Here is a 26,069-nt window from a genome sequence, read left to right on the forward strand (position 1 = left end):
TTTGCGATTTGATAATTGCACTCAACTCATTGCAGTTTTGATTCAATTATAATATATTCTGCAGCACTAAACTTGCCTGATAACTGTTTTAATGCAGTGTTCAATGTGATATGTAAAAAATTGTGCAATTAAGAATTAATATCATTGTTTCCTACTGTTCATTAAAACTTTTAATAGTTAGAAAAAACACTTGAACTTCACTAAAGTAAACTTGCCAAGTAAACTTGGCAAGTTGTATTCTGTGCTTATAGACTATAAATCAGCATAGCTAACCTGCTAGCCTCCCGAGTCTCGTCTCTGTATAACTGCTGCTGTCAAGATCCTAATTTTCTTAATATGGAAATAGAATATGGAACGTGGCTCCAAATTTGCAAACTGCCAGTCTCTATGAACTTTATTTGACTGAAGCCAAATACAATGGGTGACGTCACATTCCCTTGGTCCACTTCTTTATACAGTCTATGGCATGTACCAACCTATTTTTGGTAAGATTTTTTCCTCAAAGCTCTTCATAGTGAACCCAGTGACTGGCATACAGTCTATTTTACAACCATAAAACTGTTCTTAATCTTCCACCTATCAAAAAATTACCCCCTGCTGCTTTTTAAGAACCCCATTTGGATCCTTTATCTTAAATGATCATGTCCTAAAATTACTAGAAGCATGTCTGGCCTTATCCTGCATTAAATTTGTCCCAAAATCTTGATAAAACGACAAAAACTCCCTCCTAAACCCTTAATTGCGCTTCAAGAGTAGAGAGTGAAGAACAAGGCTGGACAGGTTGAGCTCTAATCCTGCCTGTGAGCTACACTTGTTCTGTTCTTTCATTTTTTTTAGCCAAAGGTAACATGAAACATACAAGCCCAAATATGCTCCGTTTACATGCAAATTCTCCTGTACGTGTTCAGTTTAAAGGAGCTGTACCTCATTTTTAAATCTTTAAACCCTGAAAAATGCAAACTAGTTCATTTAAAATAGTTTGCAAAGTTATTCCTCACGTGCCTTATGCATTCAGAGCATCATAATTATTCACTGCAATAAGTTTATTTAAAAGAGCTTTTCTCCACTTTCAGAGACTAGAGCGGAGTTTTGCCATTACAGCACTTAACAGCAATTAGGATGCTAAAATGTACTTCCTGATTACCTGACAGTAAATAAAAAGCGTTAGAATTAGAGCTGCTGAAACAATATATCTGTAATAATGTTGTCATGATGCAATAAAATTCAATTCTGATAATAAGAAATAGATTTGATATTCAATACTGTTTCAGATACCACAAAAACTTTTATTTAGGCTATAGAATATGATTTTTAACATTAAATTGTAGTGATTTTGTTTATATTACCATGTGATCTTATATTTGTGTAATCCCTCAGTGATCTCGGTAGGTTCCATAGTGGTCCATGGACGTACAGTGCTCTTATACTTGTTCTGATCCAGCTCAATATCATTCTAAAGCTATTCAGGAAGGGTTCATTTTTGTCTTGTGAACTTGACTTTTTTAGTATCGATACCAGCTCAAATGAGTATCTAGTTTCAGTACTACTTTTATTTTGAATTCATATCAAATTTTGAACTTATTCAGACTTATTTTGAACTGTTTATACAATATATCTGTACTGGGATAAGACACACTTTTCTCAAATACACGGGAAGAAATTGGATACAAGCACTTCAAACCAATAGAAAACGCATAATTTTTTTTTTTGACATTTTTGAAACTTGTTGAAACTATTGCTCAGTCAGAATGATGGACGGCCATATTGATGCACGTAAACATAGAACGGCCGGTGTGCATACCTCTTTGTAAGGTGTTGAGCGATTGCTGTTTAAAGTGATCTATGGATCTATGTCTAAATGTGCTTAAAGGTGTTCTCTTCGCGCTAATAATTCTGTCATCTTCTCAGTTGCATGGGACTATAATTTAGATGCATTTACTCACATTGGACACACCCTCTTTGCTTTAAATCTGGCATCAAATATTACTGCCATTGTTTTATTATAGCAGTAACTGTTTGTGTGTTTTAAAGCTACATTCTGTACTTGTCTTGGGCTATTTCCATTGTTGCTTGCCATATGTTGACTTTACCTAGAATATTTCACAGTATGGCATTAAACTAATCTATATTTTGTTCATTCAGTTACAGGTTTTCATTGCTAAAATAAATTCATTGAAAAAACTGTGAGTGGGGTCGCCTCTCCTCGGGTCTGACGTGACGCTTGACCTGGTTGCGTCGCCTCATTGTCTCCATGGAAATGTTTAATGCCACATGGCGGAACACCAAGAAAAATTGTTACATCTCCATGGAGACGGTATTCAAAATATCTTAAAATAATAAAAGAAATACATTTGATTTAGATTTTTGACATCCATTGTGGTCCATGGGCGTATATTAGTCAATGTGCATTTATACTTTTTCTGATACAACTCAAAATCATTCTAAAGCTCTTCAGGAAAGCTTGCAGTGTTGATACTAGTTTTTTATCAATTAATATCTGGTTCTGGAGACTTTTGATAACCTTATGCAAGCAAAGAGACTTCTGTTTAATGTTGTGAGCTAATGCCTTTGTATTGTGCTTGATACAAATTGACCTGTACGATCACGTTTGGGCAAGAGTTACAGCTGAATAAATCAAATCTCTGCCAACTTTCAAATCCGGTCCATTTATATAATTTAAAGACTTTCTAAACAGTAACCGGGACTAAACTGGATTAAAGATTGAGAAACCCACTCCATTGTTCACTATGACCTTTCCAGAGGGCTTTTCACTGGCCCTATGCTGCAAGTCTGAAGATTACAGTTAAAGGCACATGAGGTAACTGTTTGCAGAGAGTCAAGTCAATTTGTCTCTGGTGTACTTTGAATAATTGCAGGGAAATTCTTCAAACAAATAAGCTTTATAAATAGTGTTTGTCTAGAGTTTGAGCTGAAAGGTTCACATTAAAGATGCACTGTGTAAATTTTCCATCACTTACACACACCACTTTTATACTAAGCAATGTGAGTGAAGATCATTTGTCTCTGTCCATTGAAAATATCAGATTTTGTGCATTATTTAATGTTTTGTCCTTCAAATTACATTAACTCAAACTGTAAATCACATGTTGTGACCCAACAGTTACTCTTACTTGAGTAGTAGTTTTCCTAAATACTGTTTTACTGTTTGCTCCTCTACCCACCTGCAAATTGGAAATGTTTACAGCACTGAGTTTCCAAAAGTTAACTTGAAAGAAGCCACTTTAGGTTGTCGTCATGGTTTTACTTTCACGTTTCACATTCTGTATTATGCAAAATTAACTCTTGTGAGCTTTAAGCCATGGTATAATGCTGTTACCTCCTCAAAAATGCTTGGAGCTTTGTTTCATTCACACATGTTTCAGTAACCCTTTATTATGTCTGTTCATATCTTCAAAGCTCAAAATGCTCTGTTTCATCTGGTGATGTCACGAAGCTTTAGTTTTCAAGTTAAGCCTAGTGAACCTTCACTAGAACCATTTGGATAATTTCAGCCTGGAATGGTATGGAGTTTAAAACACACAGTGGAGCACTTGTATTACTGCATGACATCACAAGGGGGAACAGAGTGTTTTCTGTTTGAGAGAAGAATATGCAGGGTTTGTGTGTCAAACGTGTGACTGAAACAAAACACAACTCTGGGTCTTTTTTTGATGAGGAAACAACATTATAACAGATCAGAAAACAACTTCATAGGCTCTTTGCGAGAAATATAAACTTTTAACAGTTTGTTTGTAATTCCCAAACTTGTTAGCAGTTTTTGAGGAGGTTTTTCCATTTGAAGTTTTGGATGTCACGTTGACCGGCTGTGCTTAATGTGCTTTGTGTTGTTTAGCTGTAGCTGCAGTGTGCCGTTATGGATGACCTGCAGCAGCTGGGTGGCCCTCTGCGCCGATCACAACAATATTTACATTTACACAAAACGCACGTGAACGCCACAATCAAACAGCTCGAGCGTCCCACACACGCAAACTCACGGCTGTCGGTCCGAAACAGGAATAAACAAATGAGAAAGGACAAGAGCCAGGGCCCCAAACACAGCTGTAGAGACACTGTATGTGGGTGTGAGAGTTTTACAGGGAGGGAAGGAGGCTAGGAGATAGGAGAGGAGATGAGGAGAGGAGGAGAGAGGCAGCAAGGAGATAAGAGATGAGGATGGAGGAGAAGAGAAGGAGAGAGAAGAGAAGAAGAGAGGAGGAGAAAGGAGAGGAGTAGAGAGAAGAGAGAGGTTACAAGAAGAGAGGAGATGAGGAGATAGGACACAAAGAGAGAGGAGAGAAGAGGAGAGAAAAGGAGAGAAGTAGAGAGGAGACAAGATGAGGGAAGAGCAGACAAGGGAAGAGGAAACAGAGAAAGGAGAGGAAAGGAGGAGAAGGGCAGAGATGAGGAGAGAGGAGTTAGAAGACTGGACATTTGTAGGGCACAAAACAAATACTGTAATCTATGACACATGCAGGCAATAGTGTTTAAATTAAACTTAAACTATTAATATTAAACTATTTTTATTTTTGTTGCTGTTTTAATAGTTTTCTTTTGTTTCATTCACACATGTTTAACAAACTAACCCTGCATATTTAGGCTGAGTTCTTCTCTCAAACTGAAAATACTCCAACTGTTCCGCCTTGTGATGTCATGTTGTAATACAGGAAGTGCTCCACTGTGTTTTTAAACTCCATACCATTTCACTAGTATTATTTGGATAATTTAATTCCTGGAATCACCAATGTCTACTAGACAAACAGTAAAAGGTAGCTGTTAACTTGAAAACTATCTCTTCATGACATCACATGGTGGAACAGAGCATTTTGACCTTTGGAGATGTAGACCAACTAATAATAGAAGGTTACTCAAACATGTGTGAATGAAACAAAACACAACTCCGGTTATGTTTTTGATGCGGTAACAGAATTATTTATTATTATATATACAGTTCTGTGCAATATAGGACCTTTAAAAAATAGGCTGATCATTGTAAGTTGGAAGAGGGAAGTAGGAGACAGGAGACAGAAGGTATAGGGCATGAAAGATGGGAGAGAGGATGAACTGAGGGAATGTCAAAACAAAAGATATGGAAATGCTTTCATGTAATCCACCACAGACAGTCTGTGGGCCTACCTCGTTTGGCTAAAGTACAATCAGAGAAGGAGGAGCACATTATATGGTTTAGATCTAGTTCCTCTTGACAGCTAGCACTGAAGGATGTATTAACAAATTCCCATATGGCCCATATTACGCTATTTTCTGATCTATGCCATAATGTTGTTTCCTCATCAAAAAAGCTTAATCATCATATTTTTACGCAAAACTGACGCTTGCTTCTGTTAAAGGTACTTTTAAATGTACTACCACTACTACTGCTCTGTAATTTTTCTGGTAGAGTGTATGATAACTTTTTGGTTTTATGTGGTAATAAACTGGAAATCACTCCTGAACAAAAGATAAAAGAAGCTTTTAACATGAAAGCTTGAAAACTTCGTGGCATCTCAAAGTAGAACTGAGCATTCTGAGCTTTAAGATGTAAACAGACTAATGGTAAAGGATTTCTCAAACATGTGTGAATGAAACAAAACACACCAGGTATGTTTCTAAGGAGGTAACATTATTATAACATGACCGAAAGCTCACATGAATCAGTTTTGCTTAATATACGTCCTTTAACTGACTGACAACTTGAGCTACAAGGTGTTAATAGCAGACGTATATAGACTGTTGGTTTGACAGATGGGCAGGCATTATTTAGACATTATTTAAACCCGGGGACAGAGTTTGGCGTCAAAAGGTCAAAGGTTGTGACATACAGACAGCTCCTGAAACAAGACTCGACTTTCAGACAGGATCACCACAGGGGGCAGCGACGGGCCAGTCCAACACGGCTTTGCTCTGACAAGTTGAATTAAAACACAGAGATGTATATATATGACTATTTTGGATAGTCACTGCAACTGTATAGTAGTGTCGCCATGATACAAAAATTTCAAACTATGATAATAAACGATGATAATTAAAAATAGAATGTGATTTTCAACATTAATTCATAGGACTTTCTTTTATATTACCATGTGGTGTAATCCTTCACTTGTCCAGGTCGGTTCCATTGTGGTCCATGGGCGTATACTAGCTGCTACCTGTGAATGTAGCTTTTTTAGTATCAATACCTGCTCAAATGAGTTTCTAGTTTTGATTTAGTTTAGTTTTAGCATCGATTAGTATTTGATTTTCAATACTTTTTCAATACAACCCTACTGTGACTGAACCTCCTCGAAAGAAAAGTTCCATAGCGCACATTTAATCTATGAAACGCGCCGCCATCTTTTCCCCTCGGCATCCAACAGAACACCTCTATGATTCTAACCCTGATTAAAATGAACTTTTGAAGTCCAGGTAATCTTTACAACACAGACTCTACCTATATGGGGATAACATCAGTGCCTATAGGAATGAGGAACAAGCCTAGACACCGGCCAATCGCTTCGAAATACCACTCGGAGCAGCAAGAGACAGCTCTTTCAAAATGTGTGTTTGTACAGTAAAGTATGGGTAAACATTAAGGCCAGATTGATTTAAGAACATTGAATAGGCTCACAGCTAAAGTAATGCAGGGATGACAGGACACATGGAAACTACTTGGAAGAACAAGAATCAGCATGCTGGAAAAATGTATGATAATTATACCTGAAATGTACTGAGGTTTAACCATGTAAAAGTACAAATATATTGATAGTTTGCTGCTATATTGACTGTGAATGGTGAATACTTGTCACATTAAAGGGGCCGTATTATGCTCCTTTCTGATCTCCGTTATAGTGTTTTTTCCTCATCACAAACATACCTGGAATTGTGTTTTGTTTCATTCACACATGTTTAACACACAAACCCTGAATTACTCTTTCAAACAGACAACACTTGTGACACCACCTTGTGATGTCATGTGTCTCTATGTTTTAAACTCCATACACCTTCACTAGAATCATTTGGATACTTTCAGCCCTGGAATTGACACTCTATTCTGAATGAAAGGTAAAAGGTAGCTGTTAACTTGAAAACTACCACTTCATGACATCACAAGGTGGAACAGAGCAGTTTGAGCTTAGGGTTACTCAAACAAACTCAACAAAACACAACTCCGGATATGTTTATGATGAGGTAACGACATCTTAACATAGCTTAAAATTCAGGTAAAGTTGCGTAATATAGGACCTTATCAGTTTTATTTTTTATTTTTTATGATAAAATGCATTTTTATCATGTAGATTATCATGTAGTCTTAAAATGTGAAAAATGTTCAAAGTTAATCCTCCCTAGCCTTTTCCATTCCAAAAATCCTAATTATTCACTGTGATGAGTAACATGGTGATCTAAATAGGATTATGTTTTAGCAGTTAATACCCCGTAGGAGCATAACACCCCCTCTTTAACAACACAACACTGAAGTTCAAAGTTTGCCTATTAACTTTCCAAGTAAAAAAAAAAAAGGATCACACACGTCATGTATTTGCACTTGTTACTCACATGTGCCTGTATTTGCAGTATTTGGCCTGTATTGTTTCCCCTCACGTGTCTGGCTCCAGTTCTCATCTGTAATGCTTTAAACCAGGTCTATTATTCCTACGAGACAGTTTGACATTTCATCCTTCACTGTAAAACTCAGGGTGTGGACTGACACTGCCTCAACACATCTTAGGATACAATATCAAAACAATGGATTTTAAAACTCCATACACCTTCACTACAATCATTTGGATGATTTCAGCTTTTAGCATTTAACTTGAAAATACAGACCAATAATAAAGGATTACTCAAACATGTGTAAATAAAACAAAACACAACTACAGATGTGTTTATGATGAGGTACCAATATTATAACATGACTAAAAGTTGACATATTTGTACAAGATACACACTTTTTTACTCACAATTCCTGCTGCAAGATCAACACTATCACTTGTAGCAGCTGGGTACAGTGCAATAGGCCTGAGATCACAATACAGTACAGTCTAGTGACCTGTTTGACCCCATTTGAAGTATACTTTAAAGTCAGATGAGAGAGTTGCAGAGTTTTATTGGACCATGAGGGATCACTGGTCCATTTCTGCTCCTCTGATCTCCATGTTTATTCTAATCACACTGACAGAAGCAGGACACAGCGCAAGAGGCACCAGCAAGGAGAAGGTAGACCCAGAGACCCAATTTAGAAAATAGCTAAAACGCATATGAAAAGAATACTCATGGTACTGTAAATGTACTTTTTTAGAAGATTTTTTTTAGTAGTGATTCTTGGGGCATAGTTAAATGGATCCAAATTCTTCTTTCTTTTCTGTCCTCTCGTGGTTATTACTTCAATTCAAATAAACTCCTTTAAAAACTACATTTTGAGGAATTTTGACCATAAATCGTAAACCAGGTCTAAACCAACCAGGAACAGCCACGAACAATACAATTTGAGAATCACTAAGAAAAATACAACATAAAAAATAATAAAAAAGTACATTTAGGTTAGCTTTGCAATCAACATGTAAAAAGTATCGGTATAGGTTTCAGAATGTTATGAAATTAGGAATTAATCCATAGTGATTAACAATTTAAAACAAAATATTATATCTTGTGGTTCCCAAGCGTCTGATTTCATCCATTTAATCCAGCCCCTTCGCTCTGTTAGACCCTCACTGTAGGGGTCCACTCTGGCCTCTATTTAAATCATATGAACATTCTTAACACATAAAACTTGACCTAGGCACTTTCCCACAATTCCCTTTGTCCCTGTAACCTCCCCGTACCCCCTTTTGAGACACTTTTTGTCCCTGATGCCCTCCCATACCCCTGTCCCTAACCCCTACCAGGCGCTTTTCATTCACTAATCACATTGGAATACCAGTGCTGACCTGTGTCCGTGACCTTAAAAATACTACCTTAAATAACCTCCATATGACTCCTATAATAAAACGCGTAAACCATGTGATGTTTTCAGATGAGTTAAAAGATATTTGAAAAGGATTGTAGCAGCTGTCAAACTCCAACTGTTTTATGTAATTTTTTTCAGTTGTTGCTTTGTGTGTTTTCAAATTTTGGGAGGTTTTATGTCACTCAAATGCCAGATTATTAAATGTACAAAAAGATGTGATGGTGTGTAGATATGTTAGGAATGTACAAGCCAAACGATACAGAGAATAATCTAGTTTTTAAGCTTTTGAGTTGTTTTTATAGGAGCTTTGTTGGGCCTGCAAGTGTGGGGAAAACATTTTGCAAAATTTAATGGGAATTCATTGCATAATTTTGGTTTGGGGAATTGTTATTGAAAAATTTATGGTAGATTATGAAGTTGTCATGATTTCAATACTAAGGAATACACTCAAACTTCAATACGATTCCGATACCACAATGATTTTTTTTAGATACTAGAATGTGATTTTCAACATTAAGTCATAGTATTTGCTTTTATATTACGATGCGGTCTTATATCTGTGTCCACAGAAGTTCATGGGCATATACTAGTCTATGTACTCAGCTCAGGATCATTCTAAAGCTATACAGGAAAGGAAAGATTCATTTCTGTCCTTTGAATGTGACTTTCTTAGTTTTGATACCTGCTCAAATGAGTATATAGTTTCAATACTAGTTTTAATAATGATTAATATGTGATTTTCAATACTTTTCCTATTGATATAAATGTAATGTAAACTTATCATGTCTTACTTTGTGTTTTGCAGGGTAAGAAGTCTGACGAGCCGTGCAATGGGCGAGACTGCAGCAGAGGATGTCAGTGCAACCCAGAGAAGGGCAGCCGGGTGAGTCCAGATCACAAATCAATAGTATTCAATCAAGCGAAGAAATTTTAGGTTAGACTAAAGACATGTCCTGCCGCTCAGTTGGTCGCCTAAAAAGGAGGCATGGCAAACGCTCTCAAATGATCTCTATTACATATTTTATCAGTATCTGACCCAAACTGCACTTACAACACTACACCTGCACAGGAGTTCATGCAAAAACAACTATTTATGCAGAAAAAGTACTAGGAAACAATGTATTTATATATCAAGACATTTTTAAGTTTAATCTGCCTTTTTACAAATAAATACCAAATCTTCAGTTCACTCACTCGCTAACTAAATATACAAAATAATGGCTGTGAATGGTAGTTTAGTAGTAGATAGTTTAAAGGCCCATATTACTCCATTTCTGATCTGTCTTATAATTTTGATGTCATCACAAACATACCTGGAGTTGTCTTTTGTTTGATTCACAAATGTTTAACAAAGAAAATTTACATATTTAGGCTGAGTTTTTCTCTCAAACAGAAAACACTATGAAGAAAACAGATAGGAAGTGCTACTGTGTTTTTAAACTCCTTACACCATCACTAGAATCATTTGGATGATTTTGACCCTGGAATTGCCAATCTCCACTGAACTGAATGTAAAAGGTAACTGTTAACTTACAAACTACTACTGCATGACATCATGAGGTGGAACAGAGAATTTGCTTTGGAGATATAGACATACTAACAGTGAAGGGTTACTCAAACATGTCTGAGTGAATCAAAACACAACTCCAAGTATGTTTTTGAGATATAGCTCACAAGTCAGTTTTGCATAATATAGGACCTTTAATCAGATAGATCATAGGTCATGGGGTTCATAGTGCATTTTATTAGCCAAGTTGGACAAATGAATGTGATGGCAGCAATACATAGACAAGAGTAATTATATTGTCTTTCAAATTAACAACCCTATGATTCATCTGATTAACGACTAAACATTTATATAAGATGTCACACACAACAGCTGTTTGTGAAAAGGCTGTAAATATTTTGGCCTTGATGAGAAAATCTAGGTTACAGAAAATTACCTCTACTATTATGACCTAATACTGTTGTAATTACTTCAAGTGCATATGGCAGGTTTTGATGAAGCTCCAATTTTTACTTTATTTGGAGGGATGATACCTGTTGTCAATATAAATTATAGTTTTACCCCAATGACACTAGTGAGAATTCTGTCCAAAAGTTTGGCATGATTTATACATGAAAGAAACAGATACGATTTTCCCTAATATTTTAAACATTATTTCAACAAAATAAAGGGGATTTTCTTCTGTGCAGATTAGAACAGTTTTGGCCCAGTGGTTGCTAGGTTACAGTTATGGAATTCCCTTGTGTGGAGCAGAAAGTAAAATTTAAAACCTAAATTTTTTTTTTTACATTTTTTAGTAAAATATAATGATCTTAACTGTGTAAAATGAATAGTCTGTCATTGGCCCTTTCAGTTTTGTAAGACTATAGGAAAGTATATTGACAGTATTTTCCCTACCTATCTTGCATTTATTCAATTACAAATGTTTTTAATACTGAAAAAATACCTTGAAAAATGCATTCTTACTGTGAACCAACTCGCCTCTCCATAGATCTGACATGTAACTTGGCTTAATGGTTTGACTTGCTTGTTGTCACCATGGAGATATATAAATTTAATGCCGCCATATTGTAGGTCTTTCTATTAGCTGTTGTGCTGTGCTAACTCCAGGATATTTAAGTTGAAGCTTAGTTACACATTGTTTAATATAAATGAAATCAAATGAGTGTGCCTGCCACCAGCAAAGTTCCATAGTGCATCTTTAAATACATTGTCGGGCTTGGAAATGTGTGTAACTGTGGTCATTCATATTATGATTTCAATTTCAGTTATTCTCTCAGCAGAATGAAGGTGTTTTAAATGTCTTTTATATCAGTTTGCTCTTGCTTCTAAAACCGTGTATCTAAAAATAGTCTCTTATAGTCAAAAGGTCATGTATTGAATAATTTTGTTTGCCTATTTTGCCCAGACGAATTGCTAGCCTCCTTCTTAGACTTCAGCCCAAATCTAAACAACAATTACAGTCTGACACAGGCTGCATTTAGCTGTGTGCGCTCCTCGTGCATTAGATGTTTGTAAATTATATGAGCTAGCTACCTCCAGACTAGCTTTGAGTACAGGGGCTAAAATACACTTAGCATTAGCTGCTTCAAGTGCTTATTTGTCTCACTTCAGTTTTACTTTTGCACAGGCGTCAATCATTGCAGTTAGTGTTAGCTTAGCACTGAAAACTTGTCCACACGATACTTATTATTCCATCAGTTAAAGATGCACTATGTAACTTTTTAGGAGGTGTGTCCACTACCTGCTTAGCTTCATGGAGATGCTATTGTTTTTAAGAATGTAACAGTAATATATCGCATCATCAAAAGTTGGTGAATTACAAGTCTTTTCACGTAAATTAATAGTTATGGCACAGAAACTGCTAAAAAAAAACAACAACAGAGGGAACTACATTAACCATGATCCTCTACGCCCTTCAGTGCAGTCTATATGAAGCAATAACTGTTATTAAGCACTTTTAAATTCTTAATTCTTTGGAGTATGTCAGAACCAAATGCTTGTCAAGGCATTTTAAAAGGAAAAGGTTCCACAGTATGGCATTAAACTTACCTTGCATGTATTCAGATGTTTATTATGCTAAAATATCTCACAGAGGGAGTATTAGCTTTCTACTATGTTATAACATTGTTCAAACAACATCAAAAACATGCCTGAAGAGTACATCATCCATGCGTGTTTCAGTCATTTTCCCCAGGTCCTGTTCAAATGTTTGCTGTAAGATTCTGTCCTATTCTCAACCCACAAGCCTACGTCACCCATGCTCATACATTTTTATAATAAATAAATATAATTATATACTAAAGGCTGATTACAAATACATTTACAGTTACATTGACAATGCAGCATTGTCAATGGTTTGGAGCTGAGTTTTTCAAATCATGTGATCTACGTTTTTCAGTAGCTCCTTGAACATTTTAGCTGTACTTAAGTTCTAAATATGAAGTCTTATAATCTTCTAAAGTTTAGCAGGACCTGTTGCTTACAGTTGTGTTTTCAGCAGTTATAGTTCCTATGACATAAATCCTGTCTTTTGCTAGCCTCTGTTCACTAAAATAACAATTTAATCATAAGATAAATGTCATATTTTATCCTCTGACAGGGAGCTTGAAGACTTCTGAATGATTTTTGATTTTCAGGACGCTCGGATGATCCCACAGGCGAGACGTTTTTGTCAGGAATTAAACTAATTTTACGGTTCATTAAAGGGTTATTTATTCAAGAAATCCAAAATAGAAGACTATTACCTCAGGGCAGAGAACGTAGGGAGGTGAGACTGAAGAGATGAACAAAAGATGAGGATGAAGTAGTTGTAGTCCTACTACTACTACTACTACTACTACTTTACCACAACTAAATGTAAGAAGTCAGGTAGTAACTAAGCCATCAAAGTTGGTTTAAACTCATTCAAATTTTTGCACATAGTTGGCCACAAAATAAATCTGTCTAGTTAATTGTGACACCAAAGTAATGCAAAATATTTTAATAGTCAGTTTTTTTATGTGGACTGAGAAATAATGTGGTGTGTAAAAACTCATATATTTCCATTTACATATGATTATTCTTGGACAAATGATCAAACAAGCTGGAAAAGCACGCTAACAGAAAGCGGAAGTATGTAGCATCTGTTTGTGATCAACACCAAAGCGGCTCAGTCTAGATTCGATTAAGCCTACATTTCCCGACCTCTTCACGGATTTCAAAGACCTCACTGTCGGCCCGACCTTCCCTGTCCGCGACCTTTCACCTCTGACCTCCCCCCATAGAAGCCCTGTGATTGGACGTAATGAAAGCAGCGTGATTGGGTATTATTAAAACCAGCTACAGCTCCACAGGGCAGAGAGGGCAATGAGGGGGAGAGGAATCGAAGTTATGTTTCCTGTTTAGAAGTGATGCCTCTGGTGCTTTATAATGGACAATAATTCAAAACATGGCCAGTACAGGTTGGACTTTAGACAGTAGTATACATTTTAGTTGTAGTCATAAGTAATAGTCAGCTTGTGTATTAGTTGTAGTAGTAGTCAAGATTTTAATGTGATGTGTCTGCTTGTATGATTTATAATGGATGATAATTAAAAACATGGCCAGTATAAGCTTGCTTAAGGAAGTAGTTGTAGTAGTCGTCACCTTTTGGCTTAGCAGTAGTAGTTGCATTAATAGTAGTGATAGATAATAGTCACCTTATGGCTTAGCAGTAGTACCATAGTCAAGTGTAAGTGATGCAGCTGGTGTTTTATAATAGACAATAATTCAAAGCATGACCATATAAGTAAAGCATAGAAGTTTGCATTTGGGAGTAGTTGTAGTATTATTCATAGTATTTGTAGATGTAGTAGCCTGCACTGTCGGTTGTTTTTTTGTTGTTGTTGTGGTTTGTGCTCGTTGTTTGTCCAACAAGAATTTCTCCATAAAGAACACAATAAAGACTCTAATCTAAGGTAATAGTCATCTTATTGGTGGTGGTAGTATTAGTATTAGTATTAGTATTAGTATTAATATTAGAAATAGTATTAGTATTAGTATTAGTGGTAGTTGTAAACACCTTATATGGTAGATCCTTTTTTAAACTATTTAAATTTTTCTTTTGCTATTGGATGAGAACATACTGCTATGTAGACTACTTTTTAGACTCTATTTTAGTAAAGGTACTACTTATATCAGCCCTATCCATCACAACAACACTGGAATCATGCAAATCTACATTTGTCCCATTTTTGAGTCTCAGGTTTTGTTTAGTCTTGCTGTATTCATGCATGCTTCACTGGAGCTTCTCATCTACCAACAAGACACTGACTTCCATATCACTGAAACCTATTATGTCTATGTTAAAATATTTTAAAACCAAACTAAACTGGAGCTATAAACAAAAAATATCAATACACAGCAAGAAAAGAGAGACAAAGAAAGGAAAAAAAATCTAGTTATCCTGTCTCTAATCATATTTTGCCTGAAATGTTCCAAAGCATGGCAGTAAACTTCTCCAGGTTAGATCTGTGAAAAGGTGACCCCATTCCTAGCAAGAATGCATGTTTTTCAAATTTTGAGCAATAGAAACACCCGTGAGGAAGTAAAGGATAAGTACATTTAATGCAATACTGCGTAATATTCCAGGCAAAACAATAACATCTCCGTGGATACCACCAGAAAAGTTATGCAGTGCAGCTTTTAAATTACTTGTATTCAGATTTCAGATTTTTATTGGGCCAAGATTAATTGATAATTCTAACAAGTTTCTGTATCTTACTCATATTAATGTTTAGCTCAAGTATTTCCCAATATGGTAAGAAAAATGCAAGTGAACCTGAAGTTATATGTGTATGTCATTTTAAACTGTATATGTATATGTCATATTCAAATAAGAAGAAAACTTGAAGAGCAAAACTTCAACCTTCTCACATGTTTCAGAGGACACCTGACGCTCTAAAGTCGGGTCTAGGAAAGATCAAAGTTCAAGGCTAACGCAAAGCCAGACTAATGCTAAGAGGGTCAGGGTTAAAACCATCAAATGCCCCTTGCAAATGTACCCCTTTGTAGTTAGTTGCAGTTAACACTATTCAAACTATACAATGTTCTGGTTTAAAAGTAAATTTAGATGTGTTGTATTATAAATTGTAAGTGGGTTAAAATTAATGTAATCAATCTGGGACAAATACTAGCCTATGTGCTCTTATACTTCTGATACACCTCAAGATCATTCTAAAGCTATTCGGGGAAAGGTTCATTTCTGTCCTATCAATGTGACTTTTTTAGTATCAATACTTGCTCAAATGAGTATCTAGTTTCGATACTAGTTTTAATATCGATTAGTATTAGATTTTTTCGATACTTGTGACAATCTATGCATGTTAAGTTTCTTTTTAGTTTAGTTGTACAATTTGACAGTGGCAGAAAGTCATTGTTGCCTCTCTAGTTGTGCTTATACTGCCCCCATCTGGATACTTTAAGAAGTATTTTAAATGTCCACAAAAGTATACAGTATATGGTTGTTTTTTTTCAATTGGTTCTTCTACATTAGGTTCTTGTGAGCTTTAAGCCATGTTAAAATGCTGTTACCTCCTGAAGAAACATACCTGGAGCTGTGTTTTGTTTCATTCACATCGCAACAGATGTGAAACAGAGTGTTTTCTGTTTGAGAGATAAGCAGGATTTGTGTGCTAATGAAATGATGTGCGAATGAAACAAACAAAAGACAACTCCTGAAACAACATCATAACGTCATCAGAAAATAGTGTAAAATAGGGTAGGACAGAGTCAAGTGGGCCCTTTCATTTTAGGCCCTTGTAAATAAAAGTATAGCAAAGTTTCTGAGTAGGAGTGTTTGAAAACGTGTCATTAAAGATATTTTATTAGCGACGTTACAGCTGTAGATTTGATGAGACAATGGCAGTGGAGATATTTATGAGTTTCCACTAATACTGCCCCACTTTAACACAAACAAGCTCAGAACTGTACAAGCAATCAAACTGCTCAACTCACAACTTTAGAAATACGGTTTATTTTAAAGGTGCACTGTGGAACTTTTCTGGAGGGTCCTTCAGCTTGTTATTGCATAGATTTATTAGATATATTGAGTTTCTTGGAATGTTCCACAGTTGTAAACTTATCTCCCTGGAGACATGCAAATGACACCACTAGTGCTGTAGACTTTTTCTGTAGATTATAAGGATTTACATGGTGCAACAGCAGAAGGAGGTGGGTGAGTAAGATGATTATGATGAAGATTATGGTATTTTTTGGTATTTATCTGTAAAAAGGCAGATTAAACTGATTCACAAATTTAATCTTCATATAAATACACAGGTTGTTTTTTTTTTTTTTTTAGAACTTCTTTAAATAAATAGTTGTTTTTGCATGAACTGCCCCTGCAGGTGTAGCCTTGTGAGTGCAGTTTGGGTCTCCACAGATCTGACCTGTAACCGGCTTGTATGTTACAGTGGAATACAGTGGAACATTCCAGCCAAAACAATTACATCTCCATGGATACAAGCATGTGACTGAAACGTTACATACTGTAGTGCACCTTTAATATCAAGTGAAGTAAACATATAATAATAATAATCAGATAACTTAGTTGTTAATCTGTATTTGCTGTATCTGTGTCAAATAAATAATATAAAAATATATAAATATATTAAAGCTGCTAGGTTTAAGTTTTTAAGAATCTTACATGGGGATTTTCTATGTTCTTTGATTTAGTTCTCCTCTTTAGTGTGGTCCTCTGAACTACATCCAGACACAACAAAAATACTTCTTTAACTAATAAACGTGTTGCCTGGTGCAGCTGAGAAAACAGTCCTCTCTTTATGACATCATCACCATGGGACAGTCAGGGGTGTGGACTTTTATATTTGAGGGGAAAGCACCTGGATGAGGAGGCTGTTTAGAGAAGAGGGAACAGATGAACAGAATGAGACAGAGAGAGAGGAACTGGGAAAGAGATCAGAGAATAAACACACTTGCAATAATCTAAACAGGATTTGAACACTTCATACAGGACACTGATGAGAGGCCTGATTGAATGTAAGCCCTGCTGAAAACTACTGTCCAAACCTGATGCTGGCCACATAAGACCTTTTGACTTTGGAAAAAAGTTGAATAAGATTTGATAAATAAAGGGATCCCGTGCATCTAAGCAATTACAGCCTTTGAGACTTTGATAAATTAGTAGCAGTAGCAGCAGTAGCAGCAGTAGTAGCAGCAGTAGCAGTAGCAGCAGTAGCAGCAGTAGTAGTAGCAGCAGTAGTAGTAGCAGTAACAGCAGTAGCAGTAGTAGTAGCAGCAGTAGCAGCAGTAGTAGCAGTAGCAGTAGTAGTTGCAGTAACAGCAGTTGTAGTAGCAGTAGCAGCAGCAGTAACAGCAGTAACAGCAATAGTATTAACAGTAGCAGTAACAGTAGTAGTAGCAGTAGTAACAGAAGTAGTAGTAGCAGCAGCAGTAGTAACAGTAGAAATAGTCTTCTCTCAAATGTTAATGCTTCTGGACCGGTTTAAAATCTGAACTGAATTCTGATTCTAAAACATAATTTTAAACAGAGAAGATTTGCCATTCCAGGCTCGCCAAATCACACATCAATTGTATTCTCCCCCTTCACACTCCACGTATTATTCTCCCTCCAGACTAAATAAACCCTTTCGAATGCACCCAAATAGTTAGCTGCCCACGTCCCCATCACCACCGTCACTGAGCAGGCGTTTTGACAGCACAAATCTTCCACAATACCAACTCCTGAACCCTCAAAGTGACAAAAGCCAACTAACCCAGACATGTTTGGCAGGAAGTGAGGTGGTCCCAGCCCGAGGGGTAAGTCCGTAGGGCTTAGGGGGCCAATAGAGCTCATTGTATCCCATTGTGGAGTGAGGGATTTGGGGCTGAAAACTGACCAGTCTGCTGGAAGGTGATTGGGCTGGAAGCTACAAGGGCAAGGGCAAAAAAACCAACCCAGGCGGAGGTGCAGACGGGAGCTATGGAAGTTTGACTGGGAGATAAGGATGGTCGTAAGGAAAATAAACCTGAACTTTGAATTCAAACAGAGGTGGATAGAGTAGCTGAAAATTGTACGTTACCTCAAAATAATAGCAGAAGAAGTACAAAGTATGTCCAAGAAATGGCTCAAGTAAAACTAAAAAAATATTTGGAAAATACAACTCAAGTAACACATCCAGAGTTGTGCTTTGTTTCATTTACACATGTTTAACACCCAAACCCTGTAGTTCTTCTCTCCAACACTCTGTTCCACCTTATGATGTCATGTGGTAATACAGCAAGTGCTCTGTGTTTTTAAACTCCATACACCTTCACTAGAACCATTTGGATAATTTCAGCCCTGATATTGCCAGTCTCTATTGAACTAAAGGTAAAATGTAGCTGTTAATTTGAAAACTTCATGACATCACAAGGTGGAACAGAGCATTTTGAGCTTTGGAGATGTAGACAGATTAATAATAAAAGATCACTCATACATGTGTAAATGAAACATAACGCCAGGTATATTTCTGATGAGGGAACAAAATTACAAGAGTCAAATTTGCATAATATAGCACCTTTAATCTAAAGAACAAAACATTAAAAATAATGCACAAAATTTATGTCTACTGGTATTTCTATATAGTAGACACAAAAATTAGAAAAAATCTACTTTCTTAGCTCCCATTGGGCACTGCATTTTTCTAACCTGGAAGTCATCAGATTTATTTCTTCAAGTAAGTAATTTAGATTGATTTTGGTATTTAAAATGTTCAAATTATAACATAATGATCCACGGGCGTCACAGATTATAACTATATAGCATATTGCAATTGGAAAAGGTAAAAGCGAGCCTAAAATGATTGGCAACAGCTCAAAAAATCAATGTTCAGATAGAAGAAAGAGCAGAAAAATGTGTTTCACATGTAAGGTGTAATATTGTAACTGAAGAACGGAGAAGAGGTTTTTCTTAAAAGTGAAGTCACATTTTGAAGGCGTGAGAGAAAGTGGATGGTGCATAGTTTCCTCAGGTAAAAACAGGTGTGACGCAGACAGACAGCCCTCTCATTAGTGTACTGCCCCTGTGCCCTCGAGCAAAGCAGCCATTCCAGACACAACGCCAACAAGCAGCATTTAAAACTGAAATTTGTCTCTAAAATTACAACAAGACAGACAAGTTCAGGAAAAGGTCAGTTGTTGTGTATCCATTGTAATGGAGTTAATAGTTTTTGTTTTTTGTTTTTTTCAGTTTTTACAGTTTTTGTGATTGGTTATCAGTCTTAATGGTACATTATTTTATGTTTGAGTCGCAATCAAATCAAGATAATCAAAGACAAATCCAGAAATCCAGGAATAATTGGATTTACTCAAAATTACACCAATATCAAGTAATCTGGGGATTAGCTAGGACTAAACCAGGACTAAACGAGAACTAAACCAGGACTGATCTCGGTGATCTCAGACTAAATCATAGCTAAACCAGGACTAAACGAGAACTAAACCAGGACTGACTCCAGTGATCCCGGACTAATCAGAGCAAAATCAGGACTTGGCCAAGGCCTATATCAAAATCAAGTGTAATCTGGGACTAAACCAGTGTGAAACCTAGGACTAAACCAGGACTAATTCAGGACTAAACCAAGTCTAAACTAGTACCAAACCAGGACTGAACCAGGATTTATCCATGGGCTATACCAAAATCAAGTGTAATCTGGGACTAAACCAGATCAAAACCCAGACTAAACCAGATCCAAACAAGGACCAAACAGGACTAAATCAGGACTAAACCAGAGATAAACCAACCAGGACTAATGAAAAATCAATCTTTTTTAGACAATATAATGTATATTGAACACACGATATTCATATTTTCTTCAAGGTTACAGTGTGATTCTATACTAGTACAGATCAATTTAAAATCAGGAAAGTTTAAATTATGTCTGCTGTAAGTGTGCTGCTAGACAAATACCCTGAAAAGTACAGTTACAATCAAAAGTTCCTCAAGTAAATGTAACTGAGTAAATGTACCTATGTACTGCGCACCTCTGTACATATGTGATGGGCTGCTTCCAGGTCTCCAGGCTGAGACTTGTGTTACTAGTCTATAAAACTCTCCAATAAAAGTCTTGTAAATGTAAAGTGTCCATGTGCAGCCTGCTTTACATCCACTCTTATCTTTATGACTTTTCTTAATGGATTCACAGCTTAAACACAGACCACAGAACAATAACATTTGGGGGATGATAGTTGATAGCTAAACAAAGCCTAAACCTTGGCTAAAATGTATGATAAACAATCTATAGTAAAAATATAAACAAGTAAAACTGAACTGCAAAAATGAATTAAAATCAGAGTACTTTTCAAGCAGCACATTTTTTGTATTCTCTTTCCACTGTGAATAAGTCATGTTTTGCATGTTTTAATGTTTGTCTTTCAGATTACATTAGCTTCAAATAATACTTGCAATTGCTGTTGGTGAATGTTTATTCTTTTGCCTTAAAGACTTATCAGTAACACACATTCTCTTAAACATAGTTAACATCATTAGATTTTTAATTTTTACTAAAGAAGCCTAGTCTTCTAATTTTATAATTTGGTGAAGTTTATAATTGTACTTCCTGGATACGGGCAGCAGATATGACATACGTAGAGGAATGTTACCTAGCAAACATAATATTAACAATGGCTAAAACACAGTTAGGACAGTTATGATTTGACAAATATAAGTAAATGGCAACAACTTTATTTTGTTAAATCAGTGTTTAAATGGTCAGAATGATTACTTCCATGGCATAAAGTTTCTTTCCATTTTGGATGGAGCTGATGACAGTTGATGCTATAAAAAGCTTTTAGAACTCACTGCTACATTTTTTTTGTTTTCTAAATTTCTGCCACTGACAGTTATGATGATTATTTAACTCAGATTCTATCCCACCAAACCAAATAACAATAAGTATAAGTAGTATAAGTATAATTCAACTATATCTGTCAAATTCACTTATTTACAGTAGAACCAGTCTAAACCACTGAATTGATGTGAGTCTACTGCCATCTAGTGGGTTAAAGATGAAAAGCCTATTAAGCCTATTTATTTGAAACTGAAATATAAATTAACCATACAGCTCATATTAAATTTGATACTTAAAACCAAAACCTCTGGACTACAGCAGAACAGAACTAGGACCAAACCAGGACTAAAAAAGGTCTAAATCTTTGATCATGCGAAAACTGAAAACATCACTACTTGTAATGTGCTCAGTGTAACTTTTTTCAAGGAAGGGGTCCACTACATGCTTGTCTCCATGGAGATGATTTGACAGAAACCTTCCACAGTATGGCATTAAACTTTCCTTTTTAGCATTTCTGTTTTTATTGCTAAACAAAGCACAAGCTTTGAAAAACAAGCATTAATGTGAGAGGATCGCCTCTATACAGATATGACCTGTAACTTGTTTTCATGGAAATATATAGGTTTAATGCCATACTGTGGACCAATCTTCGCAAAGCTATAACAGCTATGGAGACAAACAGAGACGTTACATAGTGTATTTTTAACTTGAGCTTATTCAAAGCTATCTGTGCATGTCTGTTTAACCAGTGGAAGGAAGTAATTACCTAATTGTCTTAAAAGCATTTAAAACCAATTTCTAAACGTCTGTTTACATTTGAAAAGTCTGCTATGGCATGTTTTGTATTGGGACCACCTCAGAGCTGAACAAGTCAAAACCTGCAAAACTGCTGCACAACACATCTGCACAGGGACAAGCAAAAGAGACACTCCATCTCCAAAGCACAGAACACGGGGCTTCTTGTGGAAAATATAGATTAGAGGTTTTCCACCCTGTTAACTATATTACAAAGTGGCTTTATAATTATTACAAAAACTTCTTATACAGACACAGAGAGAACCTGGAGGTTTCTGATTGCAAGCCAAACTTGCTCTGTAAATTAGGGCTGGTTATAATAATAAAAAAAAACAACTCATATAATAACCCTCATATTATTCAATCTTGATTTTAGTTTTTTTTTTAAACAAAATAAAAATGTCTCTTAGTGCTGATTTCATAAACGATACAGGCAGCACTAATCTGTGCTATTTCACACAAGCAGTTGTCAAATTTCTCTCTCCAGAGTCTGAACGCTCCAAACCTCATTTCATCAACTGATTCAAAAACTGGTACTGTATCAATGATGATTAAACACAATTGATTCATGATCTTTTGAACTTTCACTTAATTGCCCAGTCTTACTGTACATACACTATACTATGAGATTTGAGTTCTACTGGGGGATGGCCACCTGCTTGTACCCATGGAAAACAAAACTCAAGTTATAAGGCATCAGAATGGAAAGATTCACTACACACACATTTTCCTTTGTGTAGATTTTATTTCTTCCCTGTGAAATAAAATTACATAATGTTGTTTTTCAGTCAAATATAAGACCAAAAAGAGTATAGGGTGAAATGTATTCCATTATATTGGCTCTTTTGTCTGTATGGTTTCAGGGTCGTCCTGGACCCCTGGGTGAGGTGGGTCCCAGTGGAGCTGAGGGGCCTCGGGGAGGACCCGGGCACATGGGGCCCAAAGGAGAGAAGGGCCACATCGGACTGAAGGGGCCATCCGGACCCAAGGGAGACAAGGTCAGCGTATACTACTGTTTTATTTAAAGATGTGCTAGAACTACATGAGATATGTGCTGTCAGTGGTGTATGTATTTGATTGTGTGTATAACGCTTGGAATAATCCTGGAACAACTGTGGAAATGATGGGATGGTATATTCCCCAGATATAGGTAGTGCGTGGATGTGTATGTAAATGTGATTTGTAAACTTCACTATATCTTAACATAAATTTGTCCTGTACCATAGATTTTACTGTAAAAGCTTAATATTGGTATCTGCAAATATCAGTCATCGACCACAGGGGCAAAGGCAACTAACTACCAGATATTGGTATCGGTTCAAAAATCCACATTGGATCTTCCTCGGTAAATGTGATCACAGTCAAGTCAGCTCTCACTGAGCCCATGGAACATATCGATTTACTCCAGCATCAAACAAAACCATCAGACAGAGAAATAACAGTGTTTTAACATCTTACTGTATCTTTAAGGAGACTGTAATTCACATAATACATTTGATTGAACTTACATTTGTGAACTCTTGGTCTATATGTTTTTTATGAAATAAACTAGTAAAAGAGCATCTTGCTGCAATGCCAAGTATTGAACACTAGATGGTGCTAAAGAATCAGCTCAACAAACCATGTAAACTGGGGTTTTTACACAATGGCCAGTCAACTAAAGCATATTTTATGTATTTTAATGTTTCAATTATTTTTTTATCACATAAGAAAGAAAATCAGAACTTTTCATTTCAATAAAAATGTAAGTCATATTTGTACTGTCATCTTTGCCCACTAAGTGATGCTCTTGTATTCAGTGACCAATTAACACATTTTTGGTTTATGCAGGGGCCTATGGGTGTGCCCGGCTTCTCAGGAAATGATGGTGTGCCTGTAAGTAGCACATTCAACATTTTGGTGTTATTTTGACACAAATATATTCCCTAAACAATAATCTAATATGACACCCCCCCCTTTCCCCCTCACAGGGCCACCCCGGCGCTGATGGTCCAAGGGGTCCCCCGGGTCTTGATGGCTGTAATGGGACGAGAGGCGAGCCTGGGGACCCCGGCTATGGCATTGGACCACCTGGAAATCCTGGACCTGCTGTAAGTCCACGTAGCAGGGGGACCTAGTTTGGTACCAATTAGTCCATATTTAGACCCTTTAATTGTTGTGTTTCAGATGACAGCGCAACAGTCTATAGCCCAATAATATGTAATGCAGATGTGGGCAGGCACAATTAATATTGTTAAAATACAGGTCCAAAATTAGTAAATTTACCTCTTGGATATTTCATGGTAAAGTACAATGTAATCAATCAAGGGAGAAATACCATTAAAATGGAAACAAAACTAAATTCCAGAATGGAGGCAATATCACAAAAAAGGGCTGGACAATATGGCCAAAAAATAAGTCTTTACTTTTTTTAGTAAACTTTTTTCATAATACTCCTCAGTTTCACGATTTAGCAATTTTTCAAAATCTCGATAAAAAAAAATATGAATGAGTTTAGGTTGAGTCATACAAATGTTAATAATACTTTCTCAAACAGGGAATAGTTGGACCAAAAGGACAGAAAGGAGAGCCTGTTTACATCTCTGACAATGGTGGCACGGTAATAAAGATGGATTTAATTATTTTATTATGTTAATTATTATTTTCATTTCTATTCCTTATTTCTTTTTTTCCCAGAGTTTACCAGGATTTCCAGGATCCAATGGCCCACCTGTGAGATTTTAATACTTAATTTTAATTCAATTCAAAATATTCACACACAGTTCGACTGATCTGGTGATGTTAACTTGTCATATATATATATATATATATATATATATATATATATATATATATATATATATATATATTTTTTTTTTTTTTTTTTTTTTTCACTTAAGACAAGTGTATGGATGTGAATTATGTCATATTGGCTTGTATTTTTAGTATTTAAAATTACTGATTGATCAATTAAAATTTATATATGATAATGACCACTATATAACTACTACTACTGTTACTACTACTAAAATCAATGCCTATACCATGGATCAATAAAGTTTGTCTAAGTCTAAGTATATTACTTCCAATACCACTCCAAGACTACTGACCACCAAACAATACTAGAGTGTTTTGTTATTTTATCCTGCCAAGCGATGTAACTATAAATATGACACATATACTAATAATAATGAGAATTGTTCTTTGTTCAGGGAGTACGCGGCCCCGATGGTGGACCTGGAGCTCCTGGACCAATTGGACCCAATGGATATCCTGTAAGATACAAACAAATATTGAAAATAACTAGCAAATAAAAATGATTTTGCTAAATATCTGCTGTGCTTTTAGGGCCTGCCTGGTCCTCCCGGTCCTCCAGGGCCCATGGTAAGATCAAAATGAAACTCTGTCAATATGCATATATAAAGGGACTCAAGGCTTCTAGAATAATTCTATGGAGCATTCACCATGGATTTAGGTTTTATGCCATACTGTTGAATATTATAACCAAAAGTACAACATTTCCATTGAAGAATGCAGGAGGAAGCCTTTGTCCAGGCCAACTAACTGTTTTCCCTAAGACCACAGAGTGCCTTGAACTTTAATAAGAATATTCAACATTCAAATTTCTTACCCAAAAGACAAGCTTTTTTTCACATAAATACCATCATTTAAAAATGTTATTTAGCAATACAGTGTATTATATTTATATATGCTTGCACCCACACTGTACCTCATCCCTTTTATTCTTCATATGAAGTTCAATGATGCTGAAAAAGAAACCAGTGTTTAATTTACCATTTTTTTTGTTTTAGGGAAGTCATGGTGAAGGATATTGGGGAGAAAAGGGAGACAAGGTATGCGCTGTTTAAAAAAAAACTAAAAACTCAAATTCTGTTGTTTTCCATTCTCTGAGTAAGTCTATAATATCTCATCCTGTGTTTCTCAAGGGTGACGTTGGTCTTCCTGGTCCGAGTGGCTCCACTGGAGATGAACCTTTAGTCAGCGAACAGACCCTCACCATTTACAAAGGAGACAGGGTAACCATGGAAACACTTGACAA

General features: G+C 36.1%; 1 protein-coding gene across 1 annotated transcript in view; it reads left to right on the top strand.

Moving 5' to 3' along the window:
• col4a6 (collagen, type IV, alpha 6) overlaps window positions 1-26,069 on the top strand; it is a 126,224-nt gene that overhangs the window by 69,584 nt on the left and 30,571 nt on the right. The window contains exons 4-13 of the mRNA XM_055156299.1: window positions 9,723-9,800; window positions 22,894-23,028; window positions 23,861-23,905; window positions 24,001-24,120; window positions 24,567-24,629; window positions 24,707-24,742; window positions 25,222-25,284; window positions 25,358-25,393; window positions 25,822-25,863; window positions 25,957-26,046. Of these exons, the coding sequence (XP_055012274.1) occupies window positions 9,723-9,800; window positions 22,894-23,028; window positions 23,861-23,905; window positions 24,001-24,120; window positions 24,567-24,629; window positions 24,707-24,742; window positions 25,222-25,284; window positions 25,358-25,393; window positions 25,822-25,863; window positions 25,957-26,046 (708 nt within the window). The remainder of the gene's footprint in view (window positions 1-9,722; window positions 9,801-22,893; window positions 23,029-23,860; window positions 23,906-24,000; window positions 24,121-24,566; window positions 24,630-24,706; window positions 24,743-25,221; window positions 25,285-25,357; window positions 25,394-25,821; window positions 25,864-25,956; window positions 26,047-26,069) is intronic.

The sequence above is a fragment of the Boleophthalmus pectinirostris genome, unplaced genomic scaffold, assembly GCF_026225935.1.
Source record: "Boleophthalmus pectinirostris isolate CB_2022bp ecotype Guang Dong unplaced genomic scaffold, ASM2622593v1 HiC_scaffold_20, whole genome shotgun sequence".
Classification (NCBI taxonomy): Eukaryota; Metazoa; Chordata; class Actinopteri; order Gobiiformes; family Gobiidae; genus Boleophthalmus; species Boleophthalmus pectinirostris.